This window comes from Aythya marila, assembly GCF_965140915.1.
Source record: "Aythya marila genome assembly, chromosome: 13".
In the NCBI taxonomy this organism is placed as follows: Eukaryota; Metazoa; Chordata; class Aves; order Anseriformes; family Anatidae; genus Aythya; species Aythya marila.
The window spans coordinates 14,984,912-15,007,413 of record NC_139054.1 but is presented as its reverse complement, the minus strand read 5'-3'; the positions used below and the strand labels follow the sequence as shown (position 1 = coordinate 15,007,413).

At 64.2% G+C, this 22,502-nt stretch overlaps 1 protein-coding gene across 2 annotated transcripts; it reads right to left on the bottom strand.

Moving 5' to 3' along the window:
• Positions 1-5,219: 5,219 nt before the first annotated feature.
• Positions 5,220-13,472, bottom strand: TSC22D3 (TSC22 domain family member 3). Of its 2 annotated transcripts, none has more exons than XM_082770805.1 (3): positions 12,920-13,472; positions 6,188-6,239; positions 5,220-5,710 (listed from the first exon to the last, which is right to left on the bottom strand). In XM_082770805.1, exons 1-3 carry the CDS (start codon positions 13,240-13,242, stop codon positions 5,465-5,467), a joined length of 621 nt encoding a protein of 206 aa, XP_082626931.1. In that variant the 5' UTR covers positions 13,243-13,472; the 3' UTR covers positions 5,220-5,464. The 2 variants fall into 2 exon arrangements, with proteins under 2 accessions (XP_082626931.1, XP_082626932.1); XM_082770806.1 differs by lacking the exon at positions 12,920-13,472 and adding an exon at positions 6,490-6,689.
• Positions 13,473-22,502: the final 9,030 nt, after the last annotated feature.

The following is a 22,502-nucleotide window of genomic DNA, read 5'->3' as shown; positions in this document are numbered from 1 at the left end:
AGCTCCGGCGGGGCTGGCAGCGGCTGCAGCCGGGGCTCGGTGCGCAGCTGGGGCTTTGCGGCGGGGGGGAGGCACCAGCCCCTCCTGGCGAGGCGAGCGGCAGCTTCCAGAAACGCTCCTCCTCCAGGACAGGGCGCATGGCACGTGGGGAGCGTTATCTGCAAGACCCGACGAGACCAGCCCTAGCTTAAAGCAAAAACAAAAACAAATGTCGTTCCGGCGTGGCTTTGCGCAGCAGCGGCGTGGCGGCGCTTTGTCGGGTGCCACGAGGCCACCTGAGCCAGACGTGTGGACTTCAGCTCTCCGGGCTGATGGCTTCTTTAAATAAATAAACAAACGAACAAGTACACAAATAGATAGATAAATAAATAAATAAATAAATAAATAAATAAATAAATAAATAAATAAAAGGCAGAAGCAGGAAGAAAGCGTTCTGGTTTTGGATGTGCCTGGGAGCTGCTTCCCCTTGGACGTGGTTTGGGCTGGAAAGCCCCTGTGCGGGGAGGTGGCACGGCGTGGGGAGGGGAAGCTGTGGAGACGCTGAGGGCACAGCTGTGGGGCCGCGTGGGCTGCCAGGCTCAGGGAGATGCGCCGTGCCACCCCGTGGAGCTGCCCGACAGCAGGGGCTGGGGTCTAAGGACACCCCCAGGGCCTTGGAGTCCTACTGAGAGCCCGGGGGTGGGCAGCTGAGCACGGCTGGTGCTTCACCCAGCCTCTGCCGGCCCAGCATCACCTTCCCCTCGTCCCAAACGCCTCCCAGCCAAATATCCAGATAGGATGAAGGGCTGGGCACCCGTCTTGGGACATTTCCCCGGAGGAGACCACCATCAGGAGGGTGCTGGGGACACAGAAGCAAGGTGTCACCGGCACGGCTCCGCGGCGCTGGCGCTGCTTGCTGGTGGCGATGCCAGCCGCGATGCAGTTGCAACAAGCAGCGGCTGTTATTGTGACTGCACGAACAACAATAACAATAATTACCTCATCTCCCAGAGCTGGTGGCTTGGTGTTCTGCCATCCAGGCTGTTCGTGCGTCCTGACCCCTCCTTTCTCCATCCTGCGATAGCAGCATCAGAGACAACTTTCTAGCCCGTGCCCAGTGCTGCCACTCCAAAACCCCCAAACGCTGCCTGATCTGCACCCTTGCTTCACGTCTCTCGCACCTCTGAAGCCTTTGGCACGGGACTGCCTGGGGGTGCTGAGCAGGGGGTTTTGCTGCGCTGGGATCTCGGCACCTCCTCCTGTTAGCACAGGTCCGTGCAGCCACGCTGCCTGTGCATCCAGGGTGTAGCAGAGCACAGCTCCCGTGCCCTGGGGTGCTGCTCCTCGTGCCCCTGCATCAGCGAGCCTCGCCCTGTCACCTGCCAATGCCACACGGCTGGGAGGTGCGAGGGGGGCACCCAGCCTGCAGCCAGGACGCTTGGAGCAGGAGGATGCTGGCACGGCCCCCGAGCCCCGTCCCCAGACCCGCCGCCCTCCCCGGCCAAATCCTCTCCGTGCGCCTGGCTGGGGGCCGCAGGGAGCTGAGCTGGGAGGGCTTTGATGTGCCACTTCGCTCGCCGCCACGGCTCCTGGGCACAGCGGGCTGGCACCGGCCGGCCCCGGGGCGGCAGCTTCAGAGGCGCCCGCTGCTCGCAGCCCAGCACGGCGCTGCCTTGTTCTCGGCCGGCCGGGCGGGACGGTCCCCTGCCGGGCCATGTCCCCGCGGCGGGGCTGGGGGCCACGCATTACACAAGCGAGCAGGTGGACGGGGAGGGCAGGGAGACCCCGGCGGTGGCAGCTACAAAGCTGCTGCATGGCTGGAGCCGTCCGAGAAATCAGTTTAATTGGGAGGAAGCTGGGAGCCGGCGCGCCGGCCGCTCCTCCACGCTGCTCCGGCGGCACCGGTGCGGGGTCAGCGTGGGGATAGAGGTGGAGATGCTCCGGGGACACGCATGGCGAGGTCTCAGCGAGCTGCTGGAGGACACTAGGGACCACGGCACAAGCAGAAGGCACCGCAGCGTGGATCCTCCTGGGGCAGAACCCTTGGCTCGCGTCCTGCCATCCCAAAAAGCCCCAAGCGGGCTGCCGGAGGGCAGGATGCCAGCCCGGACTCTCCCCGTGCTTTGCATGGTCCAAAGGTCTCCCTCCGGGAGAATGAATAACCGGGTGCCGGCGAGCCCCGGAGCTGCAATCAGATTTCAGCTCCTCACGGGCAGGGAGCCGGGGGTGTCTCCTGATTTTGGGTGGCGGCGGAGGGGGTGGCACCAGGCCGCCGGCTGTGTCAGCAAAATGTTTGTGGGGGTGGCGGGGGGAACCAGGGCAGGAGCTGCCTTCTGTCTGCCTGCAAACCCCAGCAAAGTCCTCCCCGGTGCCCGGCTTTCCCACACTGATTTTCCTGGGGATTAATGCTGCTTCTAATGATCAATTAAACCAAATTGGCCAGGTCCCCCAGGCCCCTAAATCCTGGCTAATCCCTGGCACTCGCGTCGCTCATTCATTACACTGCGCTCCCCGGGGTGGAAGCGTTTGCTCCCAGCCCACACCGAAGCCCTGCGGGTCCCCCGAGGTGCTTGCCCGGCCCTGTTTGTCACCAATTGATTTGTTCTGCTGCTGTTTTCCTCTAAACACATCTCCCTTTCTGGTGAGGAATGAGGAAGCTGGCGTTCCTCAGAAGGTTTTACTGCTGGGCAGACTCCTTATCTCCTCTAATAGGGCCCATTAACCCCGCGGAGCAGTCACGCTGGCTCTGGCACAGCCAGGCAGAAGAAGCTCGGGTTGCTCGGGCGCTCAGGTCGCCCTCGGGCCCCTCCGCACCTCCCTTAGCTCCCACTGGATCCCCTGCCCCCGTTTGGCTTCATTTCCCCACTGCTGGGCTTCCCCAAGCTGGCTTTCCGTGGCAAGGCTCCGCTTCCTCCGCCTGCATGGGGCCGTGCTGCTGGAAGCGGGGGGGGGGGCACCTGAGGAAATGGGGAGATTTTTTTGTTTAAATGCAGGAAAATACTTCCCGAGGCAGGCAGCGGCCTCCGGGAGGTGGAGGTGGCTGGAGCAGCTGCTGGCGAGGCTGCGAGCCCCTTTTCCCCCATCACATCCCACAGAGTCACAGAATGAGGACCTCTGGAGATCATCGGGCGGCGTCCAGACAGGGTCATGAATATCTCTGGAGAAGGAGACCGCACATCCTCGCTGGGCAACCTCTTGTAGTGCTCTGGCACCCTCCCAGTAAAGAAGTGCCCCCTCATATTGAGCCAGAATCCCATCCCATCCCATCCCATCCCATCCCATCCCATCCCATCCCATCCCAATCTCTATCTCCTAGGGAAGTTTCTGGCCCATTCCCTACCTCCTCCCATCCCCATCCCCATCCCACCCCACACCCAGGCGGGGGTCCTGCTCCCCATTTGGGGCTAGAGCATCCTCAGGAGCAGGGGGACCCGGAGCCGTGCGCCCCGCATCCCATCCCACCGGGAAAGCCCCGTTTGGCCCGGGGCGGCCGCTTCTGGTTATTTTAAACATTTTTAACAAATCGCCCGTTTCTTGGAAACTCCCTGAGGCGGCGCGTTAACCCTCTGCTGCCCGGGCTGCCACAGCCACGCCTGACCCCACTGGGGGGTGTGGGGTGCGGGACACACAGCCCCTGTCCCATAGAGGGGACACCGCAGCCCTAAGGAGCTGGGGGGGGGGGCGCAGGGAGGGGGTGCGGGGGGGCCGGTGCCAGCCGCAGGGAGGGGTTTGCGGCCGCGCTGGCGGTGCCATTGGCTGTCCCCGTGTCACACCACGCTGCAGAGGGCTCTGCCCACCCCCGGGGGGGGGGAAGGAGTAGCTGGAGAGAGCGGTTTTGGGGTGTGTGTGTGTTAAGGGATCGCCCCATACGCGCGCACCCCCCCCGGCCCTTTCCAAGCTCGCTGCAGCGCGCGTGCAACCGTGCGCGCACCCGGCGGGGGGAGCGCGTTTGCACACGCGTGTGCAAGCTGCACGATGTCCCCGGGGGTGCCCGAAAGGGTTGCGGCGGGGGGGGAGTCCCAGCCCCGGGCTATGGGGCCGGGCACCCCGGCGGCTGCGTGGGCTGCTGTTTTGGTGTTTGCGCGGCGTTTCCAGGGCACCCAGCGCCCCGGCACTGCCCTGCCCTGCCTCACGCCACCCTCAGCAGGGGAGGCTGCAGGATGTGGGCTCCCCAGGGGCACCGCTGCAGTCCCTTTGCTGGCCCAGGGTGCAAAACCCATCAGGGAGCTGCGTCTGGCCCCAGCCAAAAGCCCAAATTCAGGATCACCGCATGCACCCAGCCCTGCTCCAACCCTCACAGGGCGCTTCGGGATGGCTAAAAAATTGCATTGGGGCTGCAAGAAGCCATGGGAAGAGCTGGGGAGGGAGAGCACAGCGCTCTGCCTGCCCCCACCCTACACACAGCCCTGGCAAGACCCGCAGGATCAGGCCTTTCCCTTTCCATAGGATGCTCTCCTCTCTAAAATCCCGTTTCAGCCCAGCCAGGGAGGCTGATCCCCAAATGAAGGAAACAAGATCCCCAAATGAAGGGAACAAGACCCAGTTCTTGCTGGCTCCCCAGCAGAGGAGCAGCACCACAAAACCCAGCAGGTTGGCAGCACCCAGGGAACTCCAGCCCCATCCCACCCAGCACCCCCCGCCCCAGCTACGTACACAGAGGTGGGGGAGGCATTTCTGTAAAAAAGTAGAGTTTATTGCCTTTTCTAATAAAATTTACACAACCGTGTCACCGCTCCAACTGTCTGACGTCCGCAGGGACGTCCCGTCACCTGGGAAGCCGGCGAGCCCCGGGGGGCGCAGGCAGGAGCGCAGCCCCCCCATCGCTGCCGTTCCCTCCTTTGGGCCGCCCAGTTCACCCAGTTACAGCCGCTTGTCGTTCCAGTCTCCACTCACATCCCCCAGCTGTACAGAGAAGGGCACGGCTGGCCCCGAGCACCCGCAGCATCGCGGGTGCTGCTCATGTTTGCACATAGATACGGCTACAGAAGACTCTGAACTAGTAAAACAAGCTTTTTTCTTCTTCTTCTTTCTCCTCCTTTTTTCCTCGTAATCCCCACGCCGACGTGCGTGCAACCACAACTGCCCGTGCTGCTCGAGAGTCAGGTTTCGGCTGCCTCCCTCCCCAAAACCCCCCAAAAAAACAACAACAACAAAAGAAAAACAAAATCAGCGCAGCAAAGGCACGGGGCTCGGGGCGCGCTCCTTCCAACGGCGGGGTCCCACCCTGGGGCCGCGGGGCACCCAGATTTCGGCGAGGTCAGCTGCTGCCAGCACCTCCCCGGCGGTCGAGCATCCTCACGGGGGAGGCGGCCGCTGGCTCTGCCCGGGGGGCACGGCTCAGCGCCGGGCTCCGGCAGTCCTCCGCGCGAGGCGGAAAAACGGCTTTGTGGTTTTTAGGTTCTTGGTTGTTTGTTTGGTTTTTTTTTGCAGGAGATGGAAGTAGAAAGAGTTCCGTGGCTCTGCCCACCCCGAGGACAGAGCCACCTTACACCGCAGAGCCCCCCGCCTGCGGGGCCGGGGGGGCCGCCCCAGGGCTCTGCTCCTGCGGGCACAGCACCTCGGCGGGGAGCCGCGACTGGAACTTCTCCAGCTGCTCGGGGCTGGCCAGGGTCTTCAGGAGGCTGTTCTCGCGCTCCAGCTGGGAGTTTTTCTCCAACAGTTCCTTGATTTGCTCCTTCAGCACCTCCACCTCCTCCCGCACCGCATACATCAGATGGTTTTTCACAAGGTCCTGCAAGGGGGAAGGAGCGGGACCCGTCACGGCCGTGCCCTGGGGCGGGTGGCTTCCCAGGACTTTTCCCCACCCCACATCCCCCCCACCTCATCCCCTGCACCCCGGTGCCCCCCAGCCCAGGGTCCCCATCTCCCCACCTCCAGAGGCACCCGCATCCATCACCCCCCTCCCCAGGGGGAGGCCGGCAGGCTGCAAGTCCCCAGCAGCCGGGGGACGCGGCTTGTCCCCCACACACCCCCGGAGGGTCCTTCCCATGTCCCCCATCCATCCCCCCCCCCTTTTTTCCCTGCGCACTGCGGCGCAGCCGGAGCCAATGAGCTCTGCCAGCTGCAGCAGGCAGACAAAGGAGCTGCTCTGCCCAGCAACAGGCTGGGGAGCGGGGGGGACCCCCAGCTCCAGGGGGAGACACCCACCCACAGAACGGGGACCCCCCCCCCGCACCCCTCCCGGTGGAGACGGAGGGCTGGAGCTCACCATTGCCTGCTCAATCTTGTTGTCGATGGCCACCACGCTGGCTCCGGAGGCGCTGGAAGAGAGCGGAGAGGGAGGGCGTTAGCAGCAAGCCCCCACGGATCCACACACCAGGGTGCACCCCCCCCCTTCACTGGGCATCCAACAGAGCCCCCACATTTCACGGGGGGCAGTGCCCCAGGCTCCCCCTTCACCGGAGGGGCAACGCTTGAGGATGGAAGGGGGCGGAGGGGGGCAACGCACGGGCTCCCCCCCCCCCCACCCCCGTTCCCATTCCCATTCCCGTTCCCCAGGCCTGCCCCTACCTGTTGTCCAGCTTCACGGAGACCACGTCCCCCCCCAGCAGAGAGGAGAAGAAGGAGATGGAGAAGTTGTGGAGCTGGTACACAGCCACCTCCATGGGGGACTGGTACACGCCGGTGCTCATGGCTGCGGGGAACGGCGGCGGCGAGGAGCGAACGCAACGAACGGAGGGGCCGGGGCGCACTGCGGGCTCCTGCCGCCGCCCCCCCGGTTATATGGGCGGCGGGCGGGGTCGGCGAGGGGGGCCGCCCCCAGCCCCGCAGCGCCGCTCCCGGTAACGCCCGGTAACGCGCGGGGCTGCCCCGGTACAACGCGTCCCCCCCCCCGGTACACCGCGTCCCCTCCCCACCCGGTGCTGCACCCCGCGACCTGCAGGGAGGGGTGGATGGGGGGGTGAGGGGGGGGGCGACCCTTATTGGGGGGTCAGGGCCCGGGGGGGGTCGTGGTGCAGAAGAAAAAGGGGCTGCGATGGGTGCGCCAAGAGAAAAAGGGGTGCGCAAAGAGGAAAGGGGGTGCGCAGGGGGAAAGGGGGCGCGCAGGGGGAAAGGGGGCAAAGCTAAATGGAGAGCAAACCCAAAACGGGAGTGCAAACCCAAAACGGGAGGGCAAACCCCAAACAAAAACGCCGAGCAAAACAAAACCGGACTGGGGAGAAAAAAAAAATCAAAACACCATAAAAAAAAAAATGAATCCACCACCACAAACACAACAGAAACGGGAGTGCAAAACAACCCCCGAGTGCAAAACAAACCCCGGGGCGCAAAACAAGCCCGGGGCCAGCAGCGGCCCCGCCCCGGCCTTGCATAACCCGGCACGGCGGGGCCGCGCCTGGGGGGGGGGAGCCGCCCCCCTGCGGCCGGGACCGGGGCTGCAGCGGGGCCGGAGCCGGCCCTGGCCCCGTATCGGTGCCCCCCACCGTGTCCCGAGCTGCGGGACCCCCGGAGCTGCGTCCTGGAGGGGAGGTTGGGGGGGTCCTCGGGGTGCGTGTGTGGATGCAGCCGGCAGCATCCTGCGTGCGCACACGCGTGTGCAAGCCCCGTTCCCACCGCGTTCCCCCTGCTGCAAGAGACCCCCCCCTCCCGGAGCTGAGTCTTGATGCTGTGGAGGACCCCAAAAACCCGCATCTGGGGTCGGTGCCCCAAGGATGGACGCAAACCGTGCCCCGGCCTGATGGAGGGGACACACGCAGGAGGGGACACACGCAGGAGGGGACACACGCAGGAGGGGACACACGCAGGGCCCCCCGTGTCCCTCCGGGGAGGTGACGTGCACTGCCCCGTGACGGCAGCACCCTGACCCACGCAAAGCCCCCAGCAAGGCACTGTGCGCCCCCCCCAGCACCCCACTCACCGGTCCCTCCTCCTGAAGAGGCTGGGGGAGTACGGCGGGGGGATGGCCATGCCCCTCTCCGGCCCCTCTGCGCCCCGGCGCTGGCAGCGATGTCCGAGGGATGCTGGCAGTGTCCTCAGGCTGCGGGGAGGGGACGCGGGCACGGGGTACAGACGCTGGGGGGGGTGGGGGTGACCTCAGCCGTGCTCAATTGTCCCTTTCAGGGGCCAGCGTGCCACCCCGAGCTGGGGAGCGGGCGGGTGAAAGGCGCTCTGTGTGACAGCCCCTGGGACGCCGCTGCGCGGGGCAGGACGCGCTTGGTGGCACCGTGCCGGGGCCCTCCCGTGGTGGGTGCCCACCCAGCCCCGGTGCCGTGGGTGCTTGGCTGCTTTGGGGCACCCCTCCCAGGTGAATCGGGAAAATCTGGGCTGCCCCCAGCACCGCAGCACCGAGGGAAGCCCCCACGGATCGCTCCGGATGGCTCCCATCTGGGAAGGATGCAACACGCACACGAGCACGGGCACAGCTTGCAGCCCACGCGTGCCCCCCCCACACCTGCGTGCCGTGTACACACACACGCACACGCACGCAAGCCTAGCACATGCATCTGTGGCACGCACACGTGTGCGCTTGGCAGCCCACGTGCGTGCACCTTGCACAGAGTTGCACGCACGCACATGCATGCACACGCTTGTGCGCGCATGCCCCGCGAGCACGCCCCTGCTGCGCGCACGCTACCCCGTCCTGCAGGCACGTTGCACGGCGAGTGCTGCTCGCAGCAGCCCTCCGGCCTCAGCCTCCGCTCTCCCCCGGCCCCCAGGCCCTTCCCGCTGCTCCGTGGCAGCGCTCCTGGCTGGCTTGCTCTCTTCCAAGGACTCGGTTCAATGGGAGGAAGGCCCTTCCGAGGGGCTGAGGCGTGGGAAATGTTTATAGCCGGGCCTCGGAGAGGCTGGAGAGCAGCAATATGGGAAAGGCACCGAGCCAGAGCTGCCCAGCACAGCCAGACCTCCGGCTCAAAGGGTCAGAGCGGAGAGGGGGGGGCAGGGGGGAGAGGAAAAGCCACTGCTTGCAAACACGCAGCGAAGAAAACCCTGCCTTTCACAGCCCCAAATCCCCAGTGTCGTGCTGAGCCAGTCGGCCACCTCTGGTTTCCTCATCCTGAGAACCTCGGAGGGCTCACAGATGTCCCCAGGCAGGGCAGGAGTGGCCACAGAGCAGAGAACAACCCCCCCGGGGTGCACCTGTAGGCGTGCAAGCTCTGAGGTGCTGCTGGGGGCTTTGCTAGACCCCAACCCACGGCACCCTGGAGCCGTGGGAAGGCGATCACAGTCCTTACAAACACCCGGCGAGGGTTTGCGGTGTGGACGGCTGGAGGAGAACCTCTCCCGCCCACCACCCTATGAGGACGGTGGCACTGGGGGGTCTCCCCGGACCCGTGGGGCTGGGGGAGGCTGAGGAGGGCGCGGGGGGGGGCCCTGGCAGGCTCCCCCGTCCAGCTGTTGGGCGGCCTGCTTCCTCTGATAAAGGTACTTGGCCGTACTCCCAGTTCTCTGCGCGCTGGCGTGCGAGCGCACACCCCAGCGCCGGCCTGCTGAGAGCTGCAATTTTCCTTTCTTTCTCCAACTTTGTCACCGGGCCCCCTTTCTTCCTCCCGGAGCTCACCCCCCCAGCGCACCCCGGTAGCATCCCGTCCGGTTTGGGGGAAGCAGGGACGGAGAGGACGTGGCCGTGAGGCTGCAGGGCCCGTTAGAGGAGTGCCCAGCTTGCTAATTGGGAGGCAGCTCATTATAATAATGAGCGGACGGGAGCTGGGAAGCCGCACAGCAGCACCCGGGGCAACCTCTTCCCAGCGCCCAAGGAAACCCCGGAGTCCTTCAGCTTCTCCTCTCAGGGGTGCCACCCGGGCTTGGCGCTCGCTGTTGGGGACGCTGGGCGCTGGGGGAGCTTTGGCAGCCCCCAAAGCCGGACAGACGGACGCGAGAAGCCCGGACAGACGCCGGGTGGTGGGGTCGGGAGCAGGAGAGGAGCCGAGCGCCACCAGCCGCCCCCGAGGAGGTCAGGCAAGGACGGGTGCTGGAGCTGCGCAGTCTTCGGCAGAGCCTGTTATTAATACCCCGCCTGGCCTTTGCGAAGCATCCCGGGCATTTCGGAGCCAGGCCGCGTCGCTGAAACCCTGCCCTCGCTGACATTTCCAAACAATAACAGGGCGAACGCAAAGGGGCCGCGAGCAGGACCTGTAGCTGCGACTGCTGCCGTCCCCCACGGGCCCAGCCTTGGCCACCAGCTGTGCGCGGGCACGTGCCACCACCTGGGGACAGCCCGAGGCCATACCCTGACCCTAACCCTAAACCCAATCGTAAACCCAGCTCCAGCCCTAACCCCAACCCTAACCCTCGTCCTAACACTCACTTTAAACCTAACCCTAACATTAACCCTAACCCTTAACCTTAACCCTAACCTTAACCCTAATCCTGACCGTAACCCTAATCCTAACCTTAATCCTAATCCTAACCTTAATCCTAAACCTAAACCTAACCCTAGCCCTACACCCTAACCCTAGCTGCAAACCCAATCCTAACCCTAACTCTTAAACCCAACCCTAAATCCAACCCCACCCTTAATCCCAACCCTAACAACAACCGTAACACACACCCTAAAACAAACCTTAACCCCAGTGCTAACCCCAATCCTAACCCTAACCCTCACCCAAACCTTAAACCCATTCCTAACCCTGACCCTGACCCTAAACCCAACCCTAACCCAACCCCAACCCTAATCCCAACCTGTCCCATAGTGCTGCCATCCCCACAGGAGCCACCAGGCTGGACTTGATCTTCAGGACCCTGTGCTCCCCACCTGCCCCCAGAGCCATTCTGCAGCCCCCCCTCCTGACAGATATAAACGCAGACGGAGGGTGACAAACTCCTGTCCCGAAGCCAGCGATGTGCAGTGCCCGGATAAATATAACTCGGTGCTCATCGGCGGAGCATGGCTTCGGGGCTGGCTGCAGCCTCCACGCCTCCGTGGCCCTCGCCCACGTGCACCTGGTCGTGCACCCCAAAACCAGCGGGGCACCGCAGACGGGGTCTATTTGCTTCCCACTCGTGTGAGGCTGTGATGCTGAGACCCCGGTGACCCCCTTCGGCCACAGCCTCGTAGGAAAGGCGCAGGCAGCTTTGTCCTGGTGGGCTGGGGATGCTCCCGTGGCCACCTCCCCGGGCAGCGCCGTCCCACACCCACCCCTCTCTCACGCCCGTGCCCGCTCCCGCTGCCTCAATGCCTCCTTGTTGCTCCAACCCACTCGCCGGGCAGGAATGTGCTCCCCGGGGCTGCCCTTTGGGCCGTGGCATCGCTGCTGCCAAGGGACGCCAGACGGACGGGAACAAGCGGTGCCGTGCCGCAGATGCCACCCCGCGCGCCTCCTGCTCGCCAGCCTGACCCCGTGCTTGGAAAGCGGGGGCTGCAAGGTTCCTGCCTGAGTCTCTGCCGCCTGCCCGGCCCTGGCTCTTTCTGATTTTCTTGCCCGGGACCAGGGGAAGGTGGCACGGGACGGGGAAGCCCTTTCTGAACGTGTGCCCTCCGGGGTTCTTGCAGGAGCCTCTGCGTGCGGGAGCAGAGGGCTGGAGCATCCCTGCCTCCTGCGTCCCGGCGGTGAGCAAAGAGCACGGAGAGCCCCGCAAGGACCACGCAACCTGGGGGAAAAACCCCGAAACAGGCTGGGAATGCTGAATGCAGGTTGGCCAAACCCCCAGCATGGTGCTGACTCCAGCATGGGCTTTGGCCCCACGTGAGCACGAGCACCCACGCGACCTCCTCCTCCTCCTCCCATGCCAGCGCAGGAGCACATCGGTCACAACAAGGGCCACCAACCTGTTCGAGTTCCCTGGTGCCAGCAGCGAGGGTGCCCTTATCGGGCATGTTATCGGGGTGTTCCTCCGGCACCCACAATCCCCCGCCCCGTGTGCTATCACCTCTTGGGTATCTTGGCGCATTCCCCAGGAGGAGAAAGTTCAGGCTGGAGCAAAACAGCAGCGAACGGAGGTGTGGGCACACAACTGCCTGAGAACGGCACCGAGCGCAGCCTCCAGGACATGGCACCAGGGGACGGGGTCAGGCAGTGTGGGGCACCGATGTACACCAGTGGGGAGGAACCCTGCTCCCCAAGCACCTGCACTCGCTCTCCACCTCGGCAGAGCAAACTGGTGCTCACCAGGGTCCTGCCCCAGCAGGGACCGGCCCCAAAGCGGGCAGACCGTGCCCACGGGCACTGCCTCTGCCTTCCCCGGGGGAGCACCCGGCCGCTTGGCTCCGATCCCCAGCCCTCGCAGCGTGCGCTGGGGATGGTCTCGCCTCCCTCCCCTGCCCGTGGTGCCAGCTGGCTGCAGCATCACGCCGCCGAGGGAAATCTCTGCTTCTCGCCCCAATTTCCCTCCCGCCCAGGCTGCTTCGCTGTGCAGCCGGGTGCTTTGGCGGGCAGCCCAGCCCCTCCTTTCCCACCTGAGCATGGGCCCCGTGTTATGCAAGTGCCAGAGGAGCCGAGGGTGGCTCAGAAGGAGCAGGGACCCTACGTGGGGTGAGGCAGTGCGTGTGCCCCGCTGGTCACACAGGTGCCACGGGTGCAGCACCAGACCCAGGGGGCCACCAGCACTTTGGGGAGATGCCTAAAGTAGCTCTGGGTGCCCCTTGCCCAGCCTTTGGGGGTGTAAATCCCCAGCCCACGGGCATGGTACCAGCCCCATGGCTTGGGTGATGGGAAATGCCACCCAGGCCAAACCTGTCCCCGCTGTGTTTACTGCGAGGGAAGCTGCTGAAGGAGCAGGGCCTGGCAGCGGGGCTCCTGGGCTCCCCCCCCCAACATCTTCTCACTAACTCCAGAGGTGGCTCCGGAGGTGGCACAGCCTCTGAGCAGCAGCTGCCCCTGTCCTCGCAGGAGGGCTGCCCACGGCCCTGCTGGCAGCGTCTGCACGGGAATGACGGAGCCAGGGGGACGACCACGGGGCTGGGGACCGAGGCACGCAGCCAGGGGCCACACGCCGGGCACCACCAGCCGCGGGACACACCTGCACCCTGCCACCCCAACGCGTCCCCGCCGGCGGCACCCACCTGTGGAAGAGCAGCAGGATGGAGAGCAGGGTCTGGTCGATGTTCCTGTTGCAGATGCCCTGGTTGAAGAGGTAGCAGGGGTCCCGCACCACGGGCTCCAGCGAGTCCTGGCGCATGATGGAGCTCAGCTTGTCGGTGTTGAGGTTCTTGCGGACCAGCTGCTCCTGCAGCTGCCGGAAGCTGCTGACGGTGGGGCTGCCCGGGTTGTTGTTCTCGCCCCCGGCCCCCTCCTCCGGCCCGCTCCGGTTGGCCAAGTCCAGGCAGCAGCTGCAGCAGTCCAGCCCCACGGGCGACCGGCACTCCTCGCCGGGCGACGAGGACATCCCGCGCCCCTGCGCGCCTCCAACGCCGCCTCCAACGCCGCCGCCACCGGGCCGCTCCCGGGGCCGCGCGGAGGGCGAGCGGCGGCAGGACGCGCCCGGTACCGAGCGCCGCGCACAGCCAGCCGCCCGCCCGGCCCCGGCCACGGCCCCGGCCCCGCTCCCGGCTCCCGGCTCCCGGCTCCCGGCTCCCGGCTCCCGGTCCCGCTCCGCTCCTCCCGGTGCTGATTGGTAACGGCGGCCCCGAGCGCCCGGCCGCCGCCGCCTCCGCTCCCCGCCCCGCAGCCGCCGCCGCCGCCGCCGCCGCCCCACCCCGGGCCGCCCCGCGGGAGCCCGCCCCGCCGGCACCCGCCGCTGCCAGCCCCGGCACCGCCCCGCCCGAGGCCGCTGCCAGCCCTCCCCTGGGGGGGGGGAGCCCCGCCGGTAGGCGCTGGGGACACGCGGTGACACCCGGAGCCGCTGGCACCCCGCTGCCGCTGCGCCCCGTGGGGCACCTCCCCGCCGGCACCCACTGGGTGACCCGCTGGGGACCCGCGGTGGCACTAGGAAGCCGGTGTCGTCCCCCCCCCCCCCCCGCCCCGTGCCACTCCACCCCACGGGACGCCACCCCACTGGCACCCGCTGACTCACTGGGGACGTGATATGGCGCGGGGACCCGCTGCCGCTGCGCCCCGTGGGGCACCACCCTGCTGGCACCCACCGGCACCTGCTTGCCCACTGGCCCCCCACCCTCAGGACGCAGCCTGCTGACCCCCCCGGGCACCCACCGCCCTGTCACCCCCTGGGGCACCACCCCACAGGCACCCATGGCCCTGCCACCCCCGCTCTGCGTCTCATGGGGTGGAGTGTGGCCAGTGTGGCCATCAGCCCCCGAGGCTTTGGGCAAAGCCCCATGTGGCTCTGGAGAAGAAAATGGAGAAGGAAAGCCCCCGGGTGACAGGAAAGCCTGGAGTGACCCAGCAGCACTGCTGCAGCTGGAAACCCTCGGCTCCAGAGGCAGAAAGAGGCACGGGAGGACAGTGCGCGAGGGAGGTGGGCAGAAGGGTTCGTTTGCCTGTGGGGCACCAGGGGAAGGCAATGGGAAAAGGAAATTTCAGCAGAGGGGAGGAGAAGTGACCTCCCTGGTGCTCTGGCACCCCGGTGGGAGCATCTCCCACGGCGAGCTGCAGGCTGGAGCATGGCATGCTGTCCTGATGGTGATGGGACAGGGGACAAGACCGGTGGAGATGTGGGGACGGCTGCCCTGGGATGCTGGGAGGGGTAGGGGGGGCACTGAGGTCCCAGTTGGGGATCACACGCCCAGGGCTGGCTGCTGTCACCCTCCCTGCACGCATCCGGAGAGGGCTCCGGGCGCTGCTGGAGCAGCTTTGGGCCGAGGAGCCCGCAGCAGGCAGGAGGGGAAGGGAGGGCAGCGGGGAGGATGCCCGCACGTAGGCATTGCGACGGGATCGATCGAGGGAACAAGCAGAGGGGCTGAAGTGCACGGGAGCGATAAGGCGAGATAGCGCAGGTCAAAATCCGGCCGGCGGGGCACCAGCACCCGGGGCAGCAGCGGGGCAAGCGGCGGCCCCGGCGGCAGAGCACGGGATGCTAACGGGGCCGCTGCTGCGGCTGGAGGGGAGGGAGGCAGAAGTGTTGGATAAACATTTCTGTTCCCTATTTGGCGAGGAGGAAGACGCGCTCGCATCACATGAGGGTGAAGCACTTCCCAGCCCATCCGTAAGCGGGGAAGGCGCGCGGCTACCGCGGCTACGCAGCCCTGCGAGCGGCCGCCGAGGCCCCGGCTTTCTTCTCCCCACGCCCCCGGCTCCGAAAAAAAGGCTCGGGGAAGCCCCACGCGTGGCCGTGGGTGCCCAGCAGGAGCCGCGGGCGGCTGCTGCCATCCCGTGGGCGCAGGGAGAAGGGCATCGCCCGGCGGCGGGGCTCCGGGCACGGGAGAGAGACACGGAGGGGTTGGCACCGAGCACCGGGCACGGAGGGGAGGTGGCTCCGTGCGCCCCCCCGGTGCTCTCCAAGCCAGCTCGGCCCTTTCCCCTCGCACGGGGCCGTGGGGAGCTCTCGCTGCTGGGAGAGGAGAGGGGCTGTGGGTGTCCCCCGCTGGCCTGGGGGCTCCTGTGGAGTTCCCCTGAAGGCAGCAGGCACCGGGGCTTCCCAGGGGAAGGAGAAAAAGAGAACACTCCTCCCCCACCCCTACAAAACCTTCCCCTTTGCCAAGCTTTTGGGGAGCTTTCTCAGCCGTTCCCAGCCCGGCTCACCTCCCCTGCCCCCCCCCCCCCCGCAAGGCAGAGGGAATCTGTGCTCCCCCCAAGGCCCTGTGTGCTGCCCCAAAACCGGGTGGCTTTTTTCCGGGGCACCCGCTCGCCCCGCAGCTGCTCTGCTTGCATAACCGGGCGGCGGTGAGTCACGCAGCCCGCCGCCAGCCGCGGATGTTTTCCTCCGCGTGTAACGCTCCAGCAAACCACCTAAAATGCCCTGACAGGCCCCGGCCCAGCAGCTCCTCGGCGCACGTGGGTCTCCACGCGCCATCCGTCCCGCTCCGATGCCCTCAAGGAGGGCGTTCGTGGCTCAGGAGGCCATCGGCCACCTCGCTGCACGCGTTCGGCTCCGACGCACGCTGACATTCAGCTCTCCAGGTGCAGGCTGAGCAAGGATGGAGCCACGCTGGCTGGGTTTTGAGGGGTTTTCAGGGGGTTTTGCTGCACGGAATGGGCTTCACGTTGCTCTGATGAGGAAGAAACACCTGTGCCGGGGGTGTGAGTGCCGTGGCTGCGATTAGAGGCATTATGCTGCAGTGCTAAACACTTCCCAGGGTGCCACCGAGAAGGAGCGGAGGCGACAAGCCACCCTGCAGGAGATGCCCCCCTCTGCCGTGCTCCCCTCTTCTCGCTCATTAGCTCCTCTGCCTTAATTTCCAGCCCGTGCCTCTTGCCTCGCGCCGTGCACGGGGGGTCTGGCCACCCCCACCCTGCCTCCTGCTGATGTCCCCGTGCGTCAGGAGTGTCACCGCGTCCCCCTCTCCGCCTGCTTCAGACTGCACGAACCCAAGGTGGCACACCGAGCTGCCGGCTCTGGAAGCCTCTCCAGCTGGCTGGCGGAAGGAAGGGGACGTGGGGCAGCAGGGAGGCGGTGGGGAGCAGGGCATGGGGTGCGGGCGATGCCTCGTCACGCGTGCTGTGGGGTGGGAGGGGAACGTGGGCGCCCACCCTGCTCCCTTGCACGTGGGCGAGCGCTTCCCCTCCTCGTCCCCTCCTCTCTGCAGGGCTCCTCTGCTCTGCAGTCGGTTTTGGCACTGGCGGCAGGTAGCAGGACGTCTTATTCCTGGTGGCATTTGGGAGAGCGTACGCGCAGTCACCAAGACATTCACTCCTCTCCTTGGGGATCCGCAGGCTGCTTCCCCATGGCAATAAGCTCCAGCTTTGAGCATTTTGAATCGTGAGCGATGCTTTTGGCTGGAAATCCGTCTTTCCAGCCCTTTCAGAGGGAAAGACCCTGTCTAGATAGAAGGACCGAAGTGGGTTTGTAACGTATGGCTCTGCAATGACCTAAGGGATGGCCCCCAAAATGCTGTCGCTTTTCCTCATATCTGCTGCTGGAGGACGACCAAGGCCCATCCTCTCTCGTAGCATAACCCAACATCTCGATGCAAAGCAGGAGATGGTGCAAGACTCTTCGTTGCACACCCTTGCCCTGCAAGCACCCCCTCGTTTGCAGTCCCAGCACCCCAACAGGGATTGCACAGCCCTGACATGAACGATGCAGGCAAGGTGTGGGTCCGGACATCCCTGTGGCTGCTGGTGGATCTCTTGGGGCCACCAGGGGAACCTGGTGCAGCAGCCACTTGCCCTCACCTTGGCTCCTCGGGGCAGGATGTGCTCCTCTGCACGGGGAAATCACCCCAGGCCCTCCAGGGCTGGAGGCTGTCACGCCCGGTGCCCTGTGAGCCAGGTGCCACCCCAGGAGGTGCCAGCTCCAAACGAGTCCCCTTGCTGGTGCCACCACAACCCTGGTGCTGCTGGCTTGTCTCTTGCACATCACGAGGTGGGAGCATGGAGGGCCACGGAGGTATTATCCCTGGAGTGGCCCACATGCCCCCTGGGGCTGTCCCGTTTAAACCTGGCAGGGTCCCAAGCAGGTCCTCATTTTCTGAGCCTCACCTGGATGGCTTTTGGGTGTTCCACCCTACCCAGGTACCTTCTTCAGTGTCTTACACCTGCCTTTCCTGCTGCTCTGAGCCTGGGCTGGGTGGAGGCCGCTTGTGGGGGGTCCAGGTGAGGTCCTGCCCACCCTGCCTGGGCCATCCCAGCACCAGACCCTTGGGCCACGGGTCCTGGGGAAGACCCACCCCACACGCAGCCCCCTGAGAACCCTCGAGTGATTAAATCCCTGCAAAGCGATTCCCTTCCCCGGGAAGCTCCCACAGTTACGGGACAGCTTCTTCCCTCCCCTTGCTGATTTATGGGAGATACTTTAATTTACCAAAAACCTGACAAAGCCTCCTTCTTGCCGAGCTTGCTCGTGGTCAGAGGATGGAGACGGAGGCTGCCCAAACTGTGGGCACCCCTGGGGTGGGCTAAGGCACGCAGAGCACCCAGGGGGGACGTGTGGCTCCAGATGACACCCTGAAGTGATGAGGGGACACGGGGGACACGGGAGGACCCTCGTGCACACGCGTCCCCGTGGTCGCCCACCCGCTCGCCCACGCGCGGGGGCCCCGGTGCCGGGCTCCAGCTCTGCCCTCGGCAGCCACCGGGTGGCAGCAAGTCCCCAGCGCTGAGACAGCGGTGTCACCCCCCCTCCCACCAAGCCCCTGCACCGAAAACCTGGTGAATTTGTAGGGATCCGCAGCAAAACGGCTTCCGTGCCTTTGCGCGGGGGGACAGCAAAGCGCCTTGGCCCCATGCCGGGCGTTTCGCACCCCCCCGTCCCCCCAGATTGACGAACGCCCCTGAAACGCTGATGGAGAAGCAGGGACGCTGGCATGTCACTAGCACGATGCTAATTCATTTTTTCCCCTGCAAAAATAAGCTGGGGCCATGCTGCGGGGAGGGGGGGCATGGAGAGGGTTCACAAGGCCGGGGCATGGCAGGGAAAAAGAAAAAAAAAAAAAGGAAAAAAAAAAGTGGCATAAATCGTTTATGAATGAGATAAAATACTGCGTGGATATAGGCTTTATATAATTAAGATAAATTAGCCATTATGTAACTCACACTTAACGACACCCATTGGGTCTGTCTGATGCGTGCAGCCGGGATGGGACCTCAGAGGCAGCACAGAGGGGTGTAGAAAGGTGGGGAGCAACGGGGAGCTCGCCCGTGGAGCAGGCTGGAGCATCAGGAGGCAGCAAGCGAGGCTGGATGCTTTTCCATCAAAGCCTCCTTATTCAGATTCGAGCTCCTTGTCCTTCTCCAGAAATTAGTGTGTCAGGGAAAAACAAGACGCCAGCACGGGCGTTCTCCTGGGAGGAATGTTAGGAGCGATGGCTTCAGCATCAAGCCTGTGTCATACAGGGGGAGCCTGGCAGTGGTTTGGGCTTTGCCTGGAGCCCCCAAGCAGACTTCAAGGGGATTTCTGCCCCCAACCCACATCCCTTTGCTGGGTTTTGTCTCAGGGGCAAATCCCAGGGGGCAGAAGGAGCCTCCTGTGAGCTGGGGGAGCCGCCAGCTCACATCCTCTGGAGCTGAGAGAGGGTGGCCAGGGCCACGCAGTCGGGGACAGGAGACAGCAGCTCGTGCCCTCCCATTACGCAGTGGCACACGCAGCCACGGCTGGGGACGTGGTGCCGGCTTCCAGCCCTGTGCCTCCGCCCCATCCCCTCCGGCTCAGCTGCAGCTCCTGCTTACAGCACAACTTTCAGACTTTTAATTAAATCTCCATGAAACAGCCATTGGAGATGCTTAATTTCAAGTGAGAGCTAATTAATTTTATGGGCCTTGGCCGCGTCTGCTTTATTTCTGAATTGATGCCCGGGATGGGATGGTCGGGAGCGCAGCATGCAGGGCGTCCGCCGGCTCTCAGAAGCTGCCCAGGCAGTTGCGGTGTCTGCACGCTGCCAGTCATCATCTGTGGGGCTGGGGGCTCGCCCCAGGTCCCACCCCAAGGCTCGCTCCCACCCCTCTGTCGAGATGCTCAGCAGGGTGCGGGGACAGGGGTGATGCCAGCTTGGGCTCCTGGTGCTGGTCCCACACCGGCTGGACCCACGGCCACCAGAAGCAGGAGCTGCTCCACCACGCTGTCCCCGTTCCTCAGTTGTTTTTCCCCAAAACGGACCTTTTGCCCCCACTTTGGAGCAGAATTAGGGCCAAAGCTTTGGTTTCCAGGGGTGGCACGAGACTCCCATCCTCCAGCTGGGCTCACCAAAGCTTGGCTCTGCCTCTCCAGCAGCAGCTGCCCAGCCCTGGGGCGATGCTGGTCCCACCTTAGGAGGACCACAGGGGGATGGAGCTGAGCCTGGTGGCCAGGGCTGGCCCCTGGTGGTGAGGGGCAACCCGAGGTGGGTTTGCTTTCAGGAGCCTGGTAGACCTGCAGGCTCCTGCTTTGCTGCTGACTGCAAAGGGCTCGGTATTAAACCGTGATTGAAAACATGAATCACCTCTCTAATTAAACAGAGCTGCTCTGTGCCAGGAAATCTCTCTCTTTGTCAGGATATTTGTTTTTAAAGGGGCATAAATCTCAGGCAAAGCTAAAGATTGGCTCCTGGACCCTTTATCGCAGCGCGGCGGTGATTTATCCTGTGCACCCTGGCACCAGAAAGGGAATAAAATTAATAATAAATATATATTTATAAGCCGCAGTAAGTCTGAAAGTGCCCAAACACCCGCAAGAGCAGCTTTGTCGTGCTGTAAGCTGGGTGTGCTCCGGCTGAAAGAAAATCGTGCTGAGGTCCGGCAGGAGGAGGGGGACCGAGGCGCTGGGGGTGGCTGGCAGCAAGGTTTCCTTCATGGAGCCAGACCTTTCCTGCACCTCGGTTTCCCTCTGCATCACCAGGGAGGGCTGGGACTCGCTCTGTCCTCTTTGGTTTGCCTCGCTCCGAGCACAAGCTGCCCTGCTTTTTGTGCTCACGGAGCCTCGCTGGTATTTACAGAGATTTCCCGGAGTGTTACCTTGCATCCACCGGCGTTGGGTCAACATTGACAGAGCCTGTGAGAGAGCAGCGAGAATCCTCCGGCAAACAGCGCCGTGATTTCACCCGCCCTGAGCAGCCACGAGCTTCCCAGCCCCACGAGGAAGGAACGTGGAGCAGATCGGGGCAGCAGGCACCGCGTCTGGAGCCAGGGGAGGATGCTCCTGCAAGGAGGAGGAAGAAAGCTCAGCCTCGGACCTCCTGGCCTTCAGCCTCCTCTGGCAGCAGGTTTATTTGCATTCCCTCATTCGGGAATGCAAATAAACTTAGTCTCTTATCAGCTGATAAATCAACTGGGGTGTGAGCCCACCAGCACGTTGGCCAGCCATCCGTTTGGCCGAGCTACCCTCAGCTCTGTGCAGGGCTCTTCCTCAAAGGTCTCCTCCACCAACGCTGGTTTAAAACCCAGCAGAGTGGCAGATATTAAGCGAGTGATGCTGGAGCACCTCGCTCCCTCTTGGCCGTGCTTACCTGAGCTTCAATCCGCAGCCTGTGCTGCTGAGCTGCCAAAACACAGCCCTGCCAAGCATCTCCTCCTGCTTTGAACAAGGGGTTTTCAAAGAAGATGGACTTCAAAACCTACTTGAGAAGTGAAAAGTGACAGGCTGAAAAGGCTGGCAGAGGATGAGAATGTTGCTTGGAAGGTTTTTTAGGTGAACAAATGCTCTGGATTACTCTGGTTGTGTTTTCAAGGCAGCTTCTGCTCTGGTTGGCTGTAACAGCCCTGAAGGTCTCTGTCCCTGCCCAGACTCCCCAGACGGTGGGAATCGCTAAAGAAAGCTTCAGCAGGCATTTCTGATGGTTTTAACAGACGTTTGATGTCTGGGATACCCAGTGCTGCGGTCCCCAAACCAGCTTTGGTGATGCTGGACCTGTGTGCCACCAGCTGGAGCCCCGTGTCTCCCCTGCTGAAACCAGGCAGCATCCTTCCTCCTGCACAGCACAGCACAGCACGGCACGGCACGGCTCTGCTGAAGGCTGGGCACCCCTCTTTTGGGTGTCCTTGCTCTCCAGACGGAGTGGAGGTGCCTGGACACCTGGCATTGACACTGGGCAGGACATCGCCGTGCCCTTCCCTCGGTGGCACACACCGGGGAGCACCTCGCTTACCCCGCTGGGATCTCAGCACCCTTGTGGGCAGGGTGAGCAGTCCAGCAGCAGGACGTGCAGGTTTGAAATGCTTACAGGCTCCGGGAGCAAATGTGTGGCCCCGCCATGCACCAGAGAAGGTGCCAATCCCATTTCTGCAGTGACAGTGGAGACTCACCCACGGGTCCATCGGGAAGAGCACCAGGCTGTGCGAGCACACCACCTCCCCTTGGCATCTCTCCCCTTGGCAGCTGGCTCTGGTACCTCCCAGGGTCACCAGGCTGTCCCCAGGGCACCGTTTCCCTGCCTCCATCGCCCTGGATGCCAGGCAGCTGTGTCCCACCGTGCCACCTAGGGCCATGCCAGCCCATGCGCTGTCCCCAGGGTCTCTCCAACCCACCCCCTCGGTGTCAGCCCATCCCAGTGCCTCTTCCAGCTGCAGTGGGACAGCAGATCCTGAGCCCCATGCAGGGCACGGGTGACTTTTTCCTGCATGGACATATCTCTGTGGGGTCTGGCTCCAGAGGTGCCACACCTCAACCTGTCTCAGAGGTTAAAGAAGCAGGTCCTGGAGGTGGTGCTGGCCTGGTTCCTGATGGAAAGATGAGGATGTGAAGCTGAGCAGGAGCTCCTGGGTGCCCCATTCCTGCTGTGCCACCGTGCTTGTGGTGTCCTGACTCCCCAAAGCAAGGGTGCCCAGCCGGGAAGGACAGATGGAACCGCGCACTGTGGTCCCCCCTGCCTCCTGGGGCTGCACGGCACTGGGCTTTCCCTGGCCAAAACCCAGCCACCCCTTCCCACCTCTGCTCTCGTTCATCTGGCACCACGTGAAGATGTTTTTGCAGGCCTGGATGGGGTTTGCACCAGCCAAAGCAGGGGCTGAGCGCTGAGGGTCCCCGCACTGAGTTTTGGGGCAGGAATCAGCGTGGAGCAAACCCACAGCCACGTTGTTGGGTGGGAGCTGTCACCCTGCACCCTGCCAGGAGGGGTAGCTCGCAATTATTGTCATGCTCCCTCTTGCAAAATAGCATGGATCTGGGCAAAATGGGCTGGG